At 46.8% G+C, this 17,369-nt stretch overlaps 1 protein-coding gene across 5 annotated transcripts in view; it reads left to right on the top strand.

The window, feature by feature from the left end:
- The window catches only part of PTPRT (protein tyrosine phosphatase receptor type T), a 1,130,568-nt gene extending 1,113,500 nt beyond the window's left edge, over positions 1-17,068 (top strand). For 3 of the 5 annotated variants that reach the window (XM_063720525.1, XM_054542313.1, XM_054542310.1), the window contains 4 exons: positions 3,534-3,659; positions 4,541-4,704; positions 7,783-7,918; positions 8,867-17,046. In XM_063720525.1, the coding sequence (XP_063576595.1) occupies positions 3,534-3,659; positions 4,541-4,704; positions 7,783-7,918; positions 8,867-8,920 (480 nt within the window). In that variant the 3' untranslated portion in view covers positions 8,921-17,046. Of the gene's footprint in view, positions 1-3,533; positions 3,660-4,540; positions 4,705-7,782; positions 7,919-8,866 lie in introns of all 5 variants that reach the window. The other 2 variants (XM_024238852.2, XM_054542311.1) reach the window with 2 other exon arrangements.
- Positions 17,069-17,369: the final 301 nt, after the last annotated feature.

The following is a 17,369-nucleotide window of genomic DNA, read 5'->3' as shown; positions in this document are numbered from 1 at the left end:
TGATACCTTGGATCCATGCACCTTGTGTCAGGATCACAGCCAAACTCTAGGAACGCTAAATTCAGTGCAGGTGATAAAGGCAATTATTTTTTTTAATGGGCAGTTCTGATTAATTCTGTTTTTTCTGACCAACCATAGACTTATTTGTACCAGTCTCTCATTACTGTGAAGGTTGCAAGGCGGAAGAGCCAATGGCAAAGAGAAATGAAGTTCAAATTGTGGATTTGTCATTATTGCACAGCTCAGCAGATGGTTGTCCAGCCATGGAGGCCCGTGACCAGCGCCCGACCACACACACACACACACACACACACACACACACACACACACTCAGAGCTCCTTTCTCACTATGCTTGGTTAACCCCCAGTGGAGACGCCAGGAAAGCAAGGCATCATTGCGTTCTGAAGCTTAACCTTGCATACTTATGCTATTTATGAGGGGTGATAAGAATCCTTCAAATTTATATATGATAGCTATTACTATTATTATTTTTGTTGAGCACTGATGGATTCAATAACGGTATGAATCACTGGAATTTAGTAAATGCTTATTCCATGCCTGGCACTGTGGTAAGGGCTTTATTTACATGAATTATGTCCTTTATCCTCAGAATAACCCTATAAAGTAGGGGTTGCCACACTTTTTCTGTAAAGAGCCAGATAGGAAATATTTCAGGTTTTGCGCGCTATATGGTCTTTGTTAAAACTACCCAACTCTGTGGGTGATGCATGAAAGCAATTGTGGACAATACATAAATGAATAAGTGTAGCTGTGTTTCAGCAAAGCTTTATATGCAAAAATAGGCAGTTGGCTGGGTTGGTTTGTGGGCAATAGTATGCCAACTGCTGCTATAAAGTGAATATTCCTAAGCTAGAACTTGGGGTTTCCACAGCTAAGAAGGTGGGAGACATGAGTTTCCATCTCCTACATCCTTCCTGCTCGCTGCTCTTCCCTTCTAATTCTAGTTCTGGAGGAAGGAGAGAATGAAGATATTTTCACATGTGACTTCTCAGGGTGAGATGGCTGTTCTTCGGCCACAAAGTGGAGAGCAAGCACCCCCTTCGATGAAAACCCTGCATCTGTAGGGGGTGGGTCACTTCTGTCCATCTAGCCCCCTATTTGCAAGCCTGGGGTAGCCTGAACCAGACCCCCCGAGGAGAGACTCAATCCCAAACTGCTCTCAAAAGCCTCCGTGGGTCTTTCTTTGTGAATCTTGGCTATATCTTCAGGGCAACCCCCAGATGGAGGGTCTAACACATGGCCTCTTTGTTCATGTTGGGGTGGTCCCCAGCGAGCCTGCAGCCCCAATCTTGTCTCTCCTCTGTACCCCAGCAATGGGACCTGTAGACCTAGGCAGGATCCATCTCTGTGCCCCTTGGGAACCAGGAACTGGAGGGAGCATGCCTTGCTCCTCTCTGCAGCCACACACCCCACCCCCCACCTCAACATTCTCTCCTCAACTAAAGTTATCTAGTGGCTTAACAAAGATACAAGAAACAAGGTATCCATCTTCTTCTTCTTCTTCTTCTTCTTTTTTTTTTTTTTTTGAGATGGTGTCTTGCTCTGTTTCCCAGGCTGGAGTGCAGTGGCATGATCTCGACCCACTGCAACCTCTGCCCCCTGGGTTCAAGCGATTCTCCTGCCTCAACCTCCTGAGTAGCTGGGATTACAGGTGCCCGCCGCCATGCCTGGCTAATTTTTATATGTTTAGTAGAGATGGGTTTCACCATCTTGGCCAAGCTGGTCTCGAACTCCTGACCTCATGATCCACCCACCTTGGCCTCCCAAAGTGCTGGGATTACAGGCGTGAGCCACCGCACCCAGCCTCCATCTCTTCTTCTCAATGACCCCTGAAGCTTAAAGAATAATTTATGGCCAGATGCAGTGGCTCACACCTGTAATCCCAGCACTTTTGGAGGCCAAGGTGGGTGGATCACAAGGTCAGGAGATCAAGACCATCCTGGCTAACACGGTGAAGCTCTGTCTCTACTAAAAATACCAAAATAAATAAATAAATAAATAAATAGCTGGGTGTGATGGCACGTGCCTGTAGTCACAATACTTGGGAGGCTGAAGCAGGAGAATCACTTGAACCCAGGAGGCAGAGGTTGCAGCAAGCCAAGATCACACCACTGCACTCCCGCCTAGGTAACAGAGTGAGACTCCGTCTCAAAAATAATAATAATTATAATGATTTTATACTAGGTGTTCTCAGTCTCTGCACTATGGATATTTGGGGCCACATAACTCTCAGGGGGAGCTAATCTGTGCACTGCAGGATGTTGAGTAGCATCGTCTCCTCTACTCACTAAATGCCCAAAGCAACCCCCAGGTGTGACAATCAAAATGTCTTCAGACATTGCCAGATGCCCTCTGGGAAACAAAACAGTCTCAGACTGAGAACCACTGTCTTAAACAGAAGGTCAATCACTGCCTTTTGCTCTCAGCTGTAGGTTCTAATTTCCAATTCCAGATAAATAGAAAAAATCATAGGCAAGATCTGTCAGCACCATGTGACATTAACTTTTGGTGCAAAGTAAGCATAATTATCCCCACTTTACCTATGAGAAAACTGAGGCCTGGGCTGCACAGCTAGTGAGCACCTGAGCCCAGATTTGGACCCAAGGCCGCCTGAGGTCAAACCCATATATATATATTTTGAGATGGAGTCTCACTCTGTCGCCCAGGCTGGAGTGCAGTGGCACCATCTCAGCTCACTGCAAGCTCCGCCTCCCGAAACCCCTATATTTTTTAAACTACTTCTGATCTGATCATGAATGAACACTATGAAGGTTTTCCTGGAATGAGGAAGAGCGTGCGATGATTTGCGTGGTGAAAAGAAAACTAGATGGTACTTGCCCTTTCTTTAGCATGTTCAATCTAATCCTGACAGCGGGGCTTAGAGGTAGATATTATTCTCCCCATTTTACAGATGAGGGAACTCAGGTTAAGCAAACCTAACAAATGGTTTGAAATCAACATAGCAAAGATTTGTAAGCCCAGTGTTTCTGTGCTCAAAGCCTTGATATTTCAACACCAGAAAAAGTGGGTGGCTGCTCCCTAAAGGGGAAACTGAGTCTAATTTCCTACATAATACTCTACCTTTCTGGCCAATGTGTCCTTCCAGCCATAAAAAAAGCTTGGTGATGGCTGGGCACAGTGGCTCTCACCTATAATCCTAACACTCTGGGAGGCTGGAACGGGTGGATCACCTGAGGTCAGGAGTCCAAGACTAGCCTGGCCAACATGGCAAAACCCCATCTTTACTAAAAATAGCCAGGCATGGTGGCAGGTGCCTATAATCCCAGCTACTTGGGAGGCTGAGGCAGGAGAATCACTTGAACCTGGGAGGCAGAGGTTGCAGTGAGCCAAGATCGTGCCACTGCACTCCAGGCTGGGCAACAAGAGTGATGCTCCATCTCAAAATAAAAAAAAAAAAGAAAGAAAGAAAAGAAAAGCTTGTTGATAAATGAGACTTTGATACCTGCCCCCTGCCTTTGACCTCGTTCTGTGACCTCTTTCCTTATCTCAGTTCTGTATGCAGTACTGGCCTGAGAAGACCTCTGGGTGCTATGGGCCCATCCAGGTGGAGTTCGTCTCCGCAGACATCGATGAGGACATCATCCACAGAATATTCCGCATCTGTAACATGGCCCGGGTAAGTACACGGCCACCATTGCTTGCTGAGCCCCTCCTCCCCAAGACAGATGGAGGCTGCCGAGAGAGGATCCCGCTGAGCCAGCCAAGAGTCTGTGTTGTGCTCTCCTGATAATTTCTTCCTTGAGGAAGTGATGCCTGTGCTGATTCCGGCTCCAGACTCAGCAATGACTCCAACACATAGAGATGCAACGAGCGACATCCAGCCTGCCATCTGCCTGTTTCCTGACACACTTGCTGCCGTGTAGACAAAACTTCTTAGACATTAGCTCTTCCCCACTGTGTCTCTGTACTGGCATGAGTTGATGCAGCCTTTGATTGGATCCCATAAGCTTTGGGCCAGGCACTGCCAACACCTAGATGAAAAGTGATTACTTACTTCCATGAGAATATTCACTGGCTGAGCAGAGTAGTGGGTGGGAGGGGCAGATTAGCAATCTATGAAATGGTTGCTAACTAATGCAGCTTTGGTCACTACTTGGGGCCCAGGATGAAAGGAGCTCAGCACCTCCCCTGCCCCCCAGCTCAGAGTTCACTGTCTACTGAGAAAGTGAGACATGTTCTGCCACATGAGCCTCAGGGAGAAAGAACTCTGCCCAACAGAGTCAGGGAAGGCTTTCCTAAAGAAAGGGACATTTAAATTGGGTTTTGAAGGCTGAGCAGGAGTTTTCCAGGTACAAAAGGGGTTCAGGGCAGTCACGGCAAGAGAATCTGTGTGCACGAAGGAATAGAAGTAGTCATGGGGACTCTCCCCATGAGGACATGGCTTGGATCCCGTTTGGTCTGTCTTCCAACATGATGCTGCAGTCCCCAGGGTATCTGCAAGGTGCGTGTACCCAAGCATCCCCAGCAGAACAGCCCTAACAGCCTCTCTGTTCTCAGCCACAGGATGGTTATCGTATAGTCCAGCACCTCCAGTACATTGGCTGGCCTGCCTACCGGGACACGCCCCCCTCCAAGCGCTCTCTGCTCAAAGTGGTCCGACGACTGGAGAAGTGGCAGGAGCAGTATGACGGGAGGGAGGGACGTACTGTGGTCCACTGCCTGTGAGTACTAGGGAGGTGTCACCAGGGCAATAGGGTGGTGGGTGATAGAGCATCCTTGCAGATGCTGCTGGCCACATACCCCAGTCCTAGGCAGGCCTGGCTATACCGCAACTCAACATCCCTCAAAGGCTAGTGGCAGTACATTCAAAGGAATTATGATCCTTTAATGGAACGGGGCTGCCAGTTTGTTGTCCTGAACTAATATATGACATATTACTGATGCAAAACCTGGTGGTCTTTCCACAAACATGAGAGGAGGTTGGCAGACCATGTTCCAATGCTCGCAATAATGAGATGAGCCCCATTCTCCAATAAGAGGCAATGATATGCCCTGCTAGTCACAAGAAAACCCAGGACAAAGTGGGTTCCACTGACCAGAACCTCCTTTGTTATTTCCTGAGGAAGAAGAAGAAGGAGAGAAAAGGGAAGGTGTTGATTATGAGAGCTTAATTTAATCCAGACATTTTAAATGAATCACCTCTATCCATTTGTGAGATAGATAATTATCATTTTGTAGTGAGAAAACTGAGGTGCAGGCAGGGTAAGGTAATCAGGAATCAAGGGTGGGGATATGGCTTGCGTTCCCTGGCCTCTAAGCTAATGCGCCATTGATTAACCCACACTGTCTCTAAGTAAACCAAAGGACTTGTGTACTATGCCTGCTTCTCTACAATGGGCTTAGAGGGATCATAGGACAAAAAGAGCATGAGGGAAAGGCACTGCCCTGAGGGGCTGATAGATGGATGTGAAGGACCCTGGGAACACTATTGTGCAGGGGCACAGTGAGCTCCAGACCAGCTGTGTTTATACCCCCATTGCTGGGGTGAACTGGAGACTTTACCTCCTGTCTTCGAATGGACATTGTCCAGTCTAATGAATTCTGGTGTCATTACGCTGGGTGGAGGTCAGGACCTCGAGAGGACAGTGGCTGACAAGCTGTGCAACATCAAGAAAATCACTGAATTTTATAAGCCTCAGTTTCCTCATCTGTTCAGTGGGTATGTGGAATTAGACAATCTTCAGACCCTATAGTGCTTTGGCGTGAAATAGAAAGTAAACACACTTTATCTGCCAACATAGAGACCAAGAATGTCATGGTAGCAAATATGCAAATGTAAATGTAATTACTTAAAAGAGCAAGTGTCACAGAATCTATCCTAGGAATATAGAGTGACCACAGAGGATTCTACAAAGTCTCACACCCAAAACAAATCTGCAGCCATAACAGCTATGTGTGAAATATTTGATTCGCACTCTTCAACGATGAATCTTAGAACTTCAGATTCTTAGAACTTCAACGATTTGAGGAAAAGTCATTGAGAAGGCCTCTCTCTTTAAAAATGTTATGTTAAAGGAAATTTGAACGAAGGTCTTCTCTTTCTTACAACAAATATTTCTGGAGCTAGTGGAGGCACGGATAACATCTGACTGATCTCAGAATTGAGGTCAGTCTTTTCAAAACCAGCTAATTATTCTCCCTCTCAAACAGGTGGTGCATGCACATGTTAGGAAAGTCAAAGAGCTTAAAGGAGGTTAAACACACAGATACATAGAGATGCACACACAGAGCTTCAGGGCCACCACCTGCAGCAAAAATTCCTTTCCAGAGGAAGCAAACCTCAGGCTAGAGTTCAGGAAGATGCTGTGTGGTGTCCCAAGTCAGGCTGATGGGTGACATCAGCCAAGCCCAGCTGGCTCTGCCCACATCCCAGAAACTAGCAGCTGGTTTCCTGCCAGCTAATACCTGCTGCCTCCAGATGCCCAGATGCCTCCTACACATTCAGGTGACCTTACCTTAGCACCCATCTTTCAGGGTCTCACACCACCAGGCCCTAAGACCCTGTGTCTACTCACCTCTTCCTTTTGGACGCTGTTATTCTTGCTTCAGAAATGATAGAACCTTCTTTCATAGGAGACCTTACTCTCTCTCTCTCTCTCATGTTTGTTTTTTAGCCTGCTTTTTTTTTTTTTTTTTTTGCACTGGTGTCTTTTTATCTATGTCCTTTCCAGCCAAGGTGGCCAGCAGTTTGAGCCAAAGGAAGGTACAGGGGCATTCTTCTACCAACAGGGACCTTGGTTTCCTCGAGGGCCACAGACACCAAAACAGACCCTGAAATGCAGGCACCAGTCAGTGAATGGAAAGCGACTCTCTGTACTTGAAACATCTGGTCACTGCGTATCCTGTAGATAAAACATCTGGGAGATTGACTGAGTGCCTTAGTTTCCGTCCAGATGTTCTTTAGACACAGACCATTACATGAAATCATTAGTTGCTCTTGGCAACACGCCCAGGAGTTCTGAATCAGGCATATTCCTACAGGGACTCTCTGTAAAGAGTTTGAAGGGTGTTTCCATGAAGATGACTTATGGAGTTTCAGAAAGGAGTAACAGAGACATAGTTCTGCCACCAACCCTCTATCCCTAGACTCAAGATCAGTAGCATCTTGCTTAAACCAAAGTGTACAGTAGAGACCTGTCATTTTAAGATAAAGCCTATCAGGCCCAGTTCCTCCCTCCAAGTTCCTACCTCCAAGCTTGGGCTGGCTGACCCTAGGCTAACAGAGCATTGCTGTCCTTAGTGGAGGATGGGAAGAACTAGTAGGAAAATCACTTGGAAATTTTCATTGTCTTTATTGGATGTTTAAGTGGACGCAGAGCATTCTTTTGGACATGGATGCAAGCATCAGCAAGGATGCAGGTGTCACATGTACAAAGACACAGTACCATCCTGCCCTTGGGGTTTGGGTGAGTGTGCCCTGAGTGACTGTAACATGCTCATAGAAACAAGAAAACATCAAGCTAATTGAACTCTCAAAGGTCATCTAGTCCAACCCCTTCATTATACAAGTGGGGAACTTGGGGCCCAGACAAAGGAAGTGACTTGCCCAAGGTCAAAGCAAGTTAATGGCACAGATGGGACTCAAACCGTAAGTCATGGCTCAGGCTAAAGCCTTCACCATTGCCTTGTCTTACATCTGCCCAGGCAGCTGATCCCTACTCCTACTGATGTAGCTTTAGAATCATCAGGTGCCTGGAAGGGACCTAGGAACATGGCTCACCTCTTTGCTCTGTGTTTAGAAATGGGGGCGGCCGTAGTGGAACCTTCTGTGCCATCTGCAGTGTGTGTGAGATGATCCAGCAGCAAAACATCATTGACGTGTTCCACATCGTGAAAACACTGCGTAACAACAAATCCAACATGGTGGAGACCCTGGTGAGTATCCCAAGGACTGTTCTCCAACAGCCAGGGCTGACTAGTTCCCTTGACCTGGAGAAAATGACATCAAATAGTAACATCACTCAACACCTGGCTAATTGTATACCTGCATTCTGTGCCCTTGGTATGCACTGTTGTCTGCCCTGTGTCTTCCCCTTCCAACCTCCCCAACTTTTCTTTCTTGCAGGAAAATCCAATTACTAATCCTGGTACACCTACTTTGCTTCACTTTCTGCCCATTCCTTAAGACAGTGTCATTAATTCAGGCTTAAAGGAAAGGATTCTGGATTAGTAGAATGTGAAGTATGTTTTCAATTCAGTCCAATTATATTCCAATTAATTTATGCTAATTTTTACAATAGAGAGCATTTACAGTAGAGAGCACTATGGAGGGAAGTGTGGTAAAGAGAGTGTGCGGGCAGAGCCCCAGATGATAAGACCTGGTACCATGGTGGACCACTGCACCATGCACGAGGAGCTTTAATATAAGTCTTTAAACCTACTCGAATAGTGGTCTTAGTCAAAGTGAGGCCCTATTAACGTGTGGGTCACAGACCAGCAGCAGCATCATTATCTGGAAGCTTGTTAGAAATGCAGAGTCTTGAGCCCCGCTCCAGATTTACTGAATCAGAATGTGCATTTTAAAAAGATTTCTGGCTGCCTTGTATGCACGTTACAGTTTGAGAAGCCCTGTTGTACAAAACAGTAAAAAAGAAAGTGAATGATGCCAGCTGGGCATTCGAGGAAGCTTGGGTAGAAGCAGGCATCAAGCAGAATTTTGAAGGATGTCCAGATATGGGTAATTTTGAGTTGAAATAATATGGATGCAGATAAAGTTTTCTCCAAAATCTGTATCTCTAAACTAAATGCATTTTCCCTTTCCTTTTTCATCTCTCTCTTGTCTCCTCTTCTCCCTCTCTGCCTCTCCTCCTCTCCGCCTCTCAGGAACAGTATAAATTTGTATACGAAGTGGCACTGGAATATTTAAGCTCCTTTTAGCTCAATGGGATGGGGAACCTGCCAGAGTCCAGAGGCTGCTGCGACCAAGCCCCCTTTTGTGTGAATGGCAGCAACTGGGCTCAGGGGCTCCGAGGTGGTGGCACCCTGCCTGACTCCAAGGAAAAGACTGGTGGCCCTGTGTTCCACGGGGGGCTCTGCACCTTCTGAGGGGTCTCCTGTTGCTGTGGGAGATGCTGCTCCAAAAGGCCCAGGCTTCCTTTTCAACCTAACCAGCCACAGCCAAGGGCCCAAGCAGAAGTACACCCACAAGCAAGGCCTTGAATTTCTGGCTCCCAGACCTCCTGCTTTTGTTCTGAGTTTGTGGATCTCGTGGCAAGCCAACTGTGCAGGTGCTGGGGAGTGGGAGGCTCCCCTGCCCTCCTTCTCCTTAGGAGTGGAGGAGATGTGTGTTCTGCTCCTCTATGTCATGGAAAAGATTGAGGCTCTTGGGGGTCACTGCTCTGCTGCCCCCTGCAACCTCCTTCAGGGGCCTCTGGCACCAGACATTTGCAGTCTGGACCAGTGTGACCTTACGATGTTCCCTAGGCCACAAGAGAGGCCCCCCATCCTTACACCTAACCTGCATGGGGCTTGGCCCACAACCATTCTGTACCCCTTCCCCAGCCTGGGCCTTGACCGTCCAGCATTCACTGGCCGGCCAGCTGTGTCCACAGCAGTCTTTGATAAAGGTGTTCTTTGCTTTTTTGTGTGGTCAGTGGGAGGGGGCGGAACTGCAGGGAACTTCTCTGTTCCTCCTTGTCTTTGTAAAAAGGGACTACCTCCCTGGGGCAGGGCTTGGGCTGACCTGTAGGATGTAACCCCTGTGTTTCTTTGGTGGTAGCTTTCTTTGGAAGAGACAAACAAGATAAGATTTGATTATTTTCCAAAGTGTATGTGAAAAGAAACTTGCTTTTGGAGGGTGTAAAATTTTAGTCTCTTATGTCAAAAAGAAGGGGGCGGGGGAGTTTGAGTGTGTACCTCTAAGACAAATCTCTCGGGCCTTTTATTTTTTCCTGGCAATGTCCTTAAAAGCTCCCACCCTGGGACAGCATGCCACTGAGCAAGGAGAGATGGGTGAGCCTGAAGATGGTCCCTTTGGTTTCTGGGGTAAATAGAGCACCAGCTTTGTGCATAATTTGGATCTCCAAATTTGAACTCCTTCCTAAAGAAACCCAGCAGCCACCTTGAAAAAGGCCATTGCGGAGCCCATTATACTTTGATTTAAAACAGGCCAAGAGAATCAGGCCTGGAGATCTAGGGTCTTGTCCCAAGTGTGAGTGAGTCAGTGAGAGGGAACCAACATTTGCTAAGTCTCTACTGTATGCCAGGGATCATGCTTGGCACTTTCCATAGGACATTTCACACAGTCCTTAGAACCCCCAGGAGAGAGCTACTGACTTGTTATCAATCATCTCCATTTGATCATCTCCTCCAATGAGGAAACCCAGGCACCTTCCTCAGTAATGAAATCCTGGGTTCCAAAGGGGCAGGTAATGGCAATGAGACTTCTCCGTGCTGTTTTCTTCATCTTCTCTAAGCCAAGCAATTATTTTATGGAGGGAAAATAAGGCCAGAAACTTCTGAGCAGATAACTCCACAAATGGAAATTTAGTACTTTCTTCCTGACGCCAGTTCTTCTGGGAAGCCCAGAATTTCAGATATATTTTAGTAACACATTCCCAGCTCCCCAGGAAAGCCAGTCTCATCCAATTTCTTAGTCAGTAAAAACAATTCCCTGTTCCCTCAGGCTATGAAGGGACCAGCCAGGGACGCTCTCGACCGTGATCTCTAGCCAGTGCTTAGGCCCAATATCTGACAGCCTCAGGTGGGCTGGGACCTAGGAAACTCCATCTTGAAGGCTGGTCTAGCCCCAGACAGGGCATGAGGGGCAGAGAATTCAAAAAGGTACAGCTTTGGCCCTCAAGAGCCCACTGTATGCTGGGGAAATGGAACCATGGTGCAGTAATGTGGAGTGGATGAGTGTTCCATGAGCCTAGGAGCAAGAAAGCCTCTTCGGCCTAGGGCTTCCTGGAGAAGGGGACATCCATTCCTGCTGGGTCTTAACAAGCAGAAAAAGGAAAAAAAGGAAACTCAGGCAAAGGGATCCATATGTGCAATGGCAAAGAAATGTGAAAAGGCATTGGGAGCAGTCTGGGGGAGGCCAGCCCAGTGCGGGCACAGCACAACACGGGGAGCAGCAGAGATGAGCCAGGGTCCAGGAGACAGATGCCCATCGCGAGTGCAGACTTTGTCCTATTGGCAACAAGGAGTCCACGGAGCTTTAGAGAGATGCATTCAGCTTCGTGTTGGCAAAGACTCCTTCTGGGCCAATGGGGCTGCCTCTTTTCCTTTCATCAGACACTGTGAAAACATTCCCTTAAGCGTGTACTTTTTAATATCACATCTATTTGTCTGTCTGCTCATTGTTTTGTTGCTGGAACTAAATATGCAGTGGATCATGAGACTCAGATTCTATGAAAAAACCCAGGGTCTCTGCTTTACCACGGAGCAGGGTCACCAACCCAGATCTCCAGGCCCATGAGGATGGAACATGAAAGGAGCCCACAAAAGTTGCTTCCATTGGCATGGGCTCTGGAGCTATCCAGAAGTCCAGGGACACCAGACTTAATCAAGGAAGGTCTGTCACTTTGGAGGTTCAAAAGGAAGTGCCTCAAAGCAAAGGCAAGCAAAGGAACCCCACGATGAACTTGCTCGTTTCCTTTGATGAGCCTCTCCCCAGGTGTATTTCAGCAGACCCCGGGGACCCACCCCCACTGGGCCTGCTGGCCTCCCTCGGCTCCAGCCCAATGCCCCAGCTGGCCTTCCCCAGCCTGCAAGGAGCCTGTAGCATGGCAAATCCGCCTGCTGTATGCTATTTTCTTAGATCTTGGTACATCCAGACAGGATGAGGGTGGAGGGAGAGCTATTTAACACAAATCCTAAGATTTTTTTCTGCTCAGGAAGGGGTGAAATAGCTGGCAGATACAAAAGACAGTGGCTTTTATCATTTTAAATGGTAGGAATTTAAAGTGTGACTTCAGGGAGAAACAAACTCGTAAAAAAAAAAAAAAAAAAAAAAAAAAAACTCAGGCCATGGTGGGGTAACACAGCAAGGGCCAGTGATGATTTCCCCTAGCTCATCCCCTTGTTTTCCCACAACCCAACCATTCTCCAAAGAAAGCAGGGCAGTGAATAGGTCTTAGGCCAGTGCACACAGGAAGAAATTGAGGCTTATGGATGGGGATGACTTCACTAAGATCCCATGGGACAAGGATGTGGCAAGGCTTGGATGAGATGGGGCACCAGTGCCCAGGAATTTGAACATTTTCCTTTACCCAGGAAATCTCCGGAGCCAACACCACCACCCCCAGGGGGTCTCCCCACCCCACCCCATTTACAGGGTGAGCTCAGCCTGTCATGAGCAGAGGAAAATATTATTAATGCTCTCTGAGTCTTTACGACAGGAGCTCTTACCTCATAGATGTGGACTCTGTTTGGGGAAGATGCAAGTAAGTAATGAGAAGCCCAGAACTTTCTCCACCTGTGTGTGTTTATGGCCTAAATAGCTTCAGGATGTATCTTAGCTGCACTCCAACATTGCATCCTTTCAGGGGTGAAGAATCTGGGCCAACCAGGGGCCCTTGGGCCTCTAGAAGGCCACAGTAGGCCTCTCTTTGTGGGAATGGAAGGGGACAGCTTGCTTTTAGTGCTGGCCCTCTCTGTGGGTGTGGCCTGCAAAGGAACCAACAGACCCTATGCTGGGGACTCTAACATGTGAGCTCATTAAATTCTTCCAGCATTCTAAAGAAGGGTTTGTGATTGTCACCATTTTACTGATGAGGAAACTAAGGCTCCTAGGGGAGAAATCACTTGCCCACAGTTCCATAGCTAGTGAGTGAATGAATCAGGATTTAAACCGGTTTTTTCTCACTACAGAGACAATATTTTTCCACCATTGTATCTCACATTTTTCCCAGGAGGTTACCCATAACAGAAGAGACTAGAGTGGAACAGATACGTCAGTGGATAAAGCTCAAAGCAAACAACAGTAAGCTTAAAATTCTTTCATAGTCTCATGTTTTACTTTCACAATTCATGCAAAATTTGCATTCCACTTTCTGATTTAACCTGGTTGGTTTTAATATGACTCTATGAATATTTCAAAAAAAATGTGCTGTGTTCCTCATGTTGTTCTGTTCACCCCACTATGACGGACCCTAGGTCAGCTGGTCTTGAGCTTGACCCCAGAATTGACTCTAGGAGCAGTGACCCTGCTGCCTCCCAAAGCCAGTTATAGGCTCAAGATCAAGACCAATTGACCTTCTCTTAGGCAGCTCCTTTGGTGTGTGGGTGCTCTGACCTCACTGTTCATGAGGGGACCTCAACTAAGGCATCTTCCAGTTGGGTGCTGGAAGGAACCCATTAACTCACACTAGAATGATGAGGATTTGCTCATCTGGCGTGGAGAAGGATGAGCCCACAAAACCCTAAAGGGAAAGGAGAAGCTGGACACAGCTGTACTCAGCAGATTCCTGAATGCTAGGCTGGAAAGTGGTGCCTGTTGTCCAAGTGGAGTCACATGGTTACTAATGTGGGCAAGTCTGAGGACACACTTCATGAGCAGCTGGGGTCTGGAAGGCTCCTCACTGTACCCTAGCCACACATACTTACTGGGTGCCCACAGCACCTAGCACCTTGGAGGGGGCACTATTAGGAAACCGAGATTACTATGGCACAATTAATTCCTGGGTAAGGCATGAGGTTGTGGTGGACAGAGCTCAGTCTTTAGTTTGAATGAAAACATACATACATGAAAAACATACATGAAAAGAGGACCCTCATCAACATGAGAAGGGGTAGATTTGGAGCACTTTAGGCAGGAAAACAGGAACGCAAGGCCAGGAAACTGGAACCCAGTGAATACTCAGAACCGAGGATGCAGATGACTTATTTAGCAAAGTGGTCACTTCTATGACATAGCTGGACAAAGAATGGGTAACAGCTTGCCAGAGCCACTTGGAACAAGGGCAAATCTCAGTGTCTGGGGCAAAAGATGATGCATTTCCCTCTGACCCATCATGTTTATTCATCCTCCACTCCCCATTGCCACACTAGCTCTTGCTGTATGTTCTCACCAGGATCTACATTTCCTCATCGCTGGTGGGAACCCCTTAGAGTACATAGAGGTGTCAGTCCAGTAAGACTGCTCTACACAACAGAAGTGAGGCCTAGAGAGTAGCAGCCAGGCCCTTATCCTGTTATCTCTGCAGGAGTGACTGCCCAACCCAGATCCAGAGACATTGAAGGAAATGATAATTCCTTGGTACCTCACTGCACTGCCTTGGGACAAAATGAAGAAAGCCACCCCTCCTTAGGCTGCAGCTGGCCACTCCTGGGCTGGGTAAACAGGTCATCAGCACCAACCTCAATCAGGAGTAACACTCTGGAAGACATGGGTGAGCCCAAGAGGAAGCATGAACAGGATGCTGGTCCTAAGTCATGTCAACAGGTTGTGCTGGGCCAGGATCCCCAGGGAAAAAAATGGTCATCCCAACTGGAGGGTAGGTTAGAAGAAAAAAAACATAAACATGGATAGTCATGTCATCTCAAATCCCTGACTTGCCTTCCCCATTACTTAACAGTCTGAGCTCCTTCTCAGCCTATGACCAGCTTCAAATCACAGCCAAGTAAAACAAGGAAATAGGAAAAGTAAATCCAACTAGAAGAGACAAGCTGAGATTCAGATTTGTTCACTCCTCCCATGCAAGGGCTCCCTGTTGGAGGTTTTCCATTTATACATGTCTATAAGTGATAGAATGCAAGGCCTTGGCTTCGTCTTGCAGGGATCTGCCTTTGAGGTCATAGACTGAACAGCAGGGAGAGAGGTTAGTGGTGGAGCGTGGCAGGAGCTGTTCTAGCTCCACTTTCTTCTGACACATTTTTCAGGATCATGGATCTGATCCTCCAAAGCACAGCAGAGATATCTAAGCCATATTTGTGCACATGAGCAGACTCTTCTAGTTTTTTAGTAACCAGGGATGGGCTTTTGCATGGCACTGACTATAGAGATGTGTTGTAGAGATCAAGCCAGTCTTTTGCATCCCACCTGCCCACCTCCAGAAGAGATGGCAAAAGGTCATCAAAGGGCATTCACCAACTGAAATCCACTCATGAATGTTAGGTCTCTAAAAGGAGGCATCAACACTCACAATGGTAGCCTCCAAACCTAGCATCCCACCTGTCTAAGAGCTCAGTGGTGGTCCACTGGGGCAGATACAAGGGAAGTGCAAGGACTCAGGATGAAAGAAAATCTATTGGGAAGAGTTTTAGGGGCTTGATCGTTATGGGGCTTCCTTCTGTATCTGAGAACTGCTCTGGGTGGTGGGATGTGGACTCTGATCCTTGACTGGAATGTTCAGAGAATAAGTGTCTGGTGGCCTTGAAGTGTTGGACAGAAAAGTATCAGTATAAAAGCCTGGAGCTCAGGGTAATTAATGTAGTTCATGGTTCTTTAGCAGGACTCTTGGATGTGGAGGAGAAAGGGTCATAGGAAGTAAACCACCAAAATTACAAAATTGAGTCTCTGTACAATTACTTCAGTGCCTTTGGGCTTATGAATACAAATCAGTGGGCCTTCTCTATGATGGTCCAACAAACTCTCAGTGTCCACCCTGTCCCTGTATCTCCCATGGAAGATGAATAATGTCAGGTGTTCTTTGGGTCAAAGGCCCCAGGGCAGTCTGGCGGCTTAGAGGGCAGAGTGGTGTCATTCCATGTAAAATCAGGCTTCTGAGGGGTCAGGCAGAATATGGTGTCCATATCTTCCATAGCTCTGCAGATTCTTGGATGAAGTCAAGCACAGTTTGCTAGACCCAGGTCACTCCTCTGAGTATAACTAGGACCCATGAGTGAAACTTAATAGCTGTAAGGAAGAACCTGCTGTCTGCCAGAGAGGAAAAGCTGCCCATCTCAGCAGTTGTCTAAAAGAAGCCAGGTGTCTCTTTAAAGGGAAGAGAAGCATTGGTGAAATGGATTTCAGGTCACTTCCATTCCAGATGGGTGAGATCTTGTGGAGCTGGGATCACGTTTGAACTCATTCATACCTGTAGAGCACAAATCCAAGTAGAGTGTGTTTGGTCTGCACAGGTTGAAGCCCCCTGCTCTCCCGCCCAAGTCCCCCGACTGAGCAGGCCAACATGCTGTTGTGGCCGCATATACTGGGCTGATCCAGGCTGGTTATCACCAAACAGCAAACCACAGGGAACAGCTGCTTTGCCATAGACCCAATACCCACGTAGATCTCTGATGAGAGCAGCCATAACTCAGACCTACTGACCAACAGGGCCATGAGTGACAGCCAGAACCAGTGAAGGTCCAAGCAGAACACAGAGCAGGGCTTTGCTTACCATACACATTATCTCCAGAGGTTATTTCTACCCCACTCCCTATTCAAGGCCTGTTGGAGCAGATTGCAAAAGCAAAAGCACAGTAACTCAATTTACACATGATTATAATCATTTCCAATGCACACATTTCATCACGAGGTAGATCCTGAGCTAGCTCATGTAAATCCGGGTTAACCCATATTGGTAATCATACTCAAAAGCACTTTTCACCCTACATTCTACTAGCCAATCAAAGACAAAGAGTTGTGGCCTCTACCATTGCCTTGGCTTCTAGACACCCTCACAGGCTATCCCAAGGTTCCTGCTCAACTCCAGGGAGGCTGACATCTTCACATCCACTGGGCATATGATATTGCATGAGACCAAAGTCTCCACACTATTTGCAGCCTCCTTCATGAATCCCAACGGCCTGCACTTGTACAGTTTGGGTGTTTGATAGATAAAGCACGTATGAGAAGAGAAAACAAAATAAATCAACTTTTTAAAAAAGCCAGCACTGTGCTGTCAATGTTTTTTTTTTTTTCTTTTCAATTCTAGCTTAAAAAAGCAGAAGGTAAATAATGTCAGGTCAATGAATATCAGATATATTTTTTGACTGTACATTACAGTGAAGTGTAATCTTTTTACACCTGCAAGTCCATCTTATTTATTCTTGTAAATGTTCCCTGACAATGTTTGTAATATGGCTGTGTTAAAAAACCTATACAATAAAGCTGTGACCCTGAGATTCATGTTTTCCTAAGATATTCGTACTGGTATCTTCCTGAGGTTTGGTGGGGATGAGGTGGGGACAAGTTGAAGGAGGAGGAGAAAAAAATTATTATCAGCTAGGTTTATTTATATTTAAGTTAATCCTTACATCACAGGAAATACATATTATTCCCTCTTTGCACATGAAAAAGTTGAGGCTCAGAAACATCAAGGGATTTTTCCATGACTGCACATTGAGCTAGTAAAAGGGTTGAGTGTAAAGTGGTGTTTCTCAAGTGTGCTTCATAGAGCAGCGGCATGAGAATCACTGGGAAGTTTGTTAAACATACGGA

This window comes from Pongo abelii, chromosome 21 (genome assembly GCF_028885655.2).
Source record: "Pongo abelii isolate AG06213 chromosome 21, NHGRI_mPonAbe1-v2.0_pri, whole genome shotgun sequence".
Classification (NCBI taxonomy): Eukaryota; Metazoa; Chordata; class Mammalia; order Primates; family Hominidae; genus Pongo; species Pongo abelii.
The sequence above is the reverse complement of the archived record's forward strand: the minus strand, read 5'-3'. Positions and strand labels throughout refer to the sequence as shown.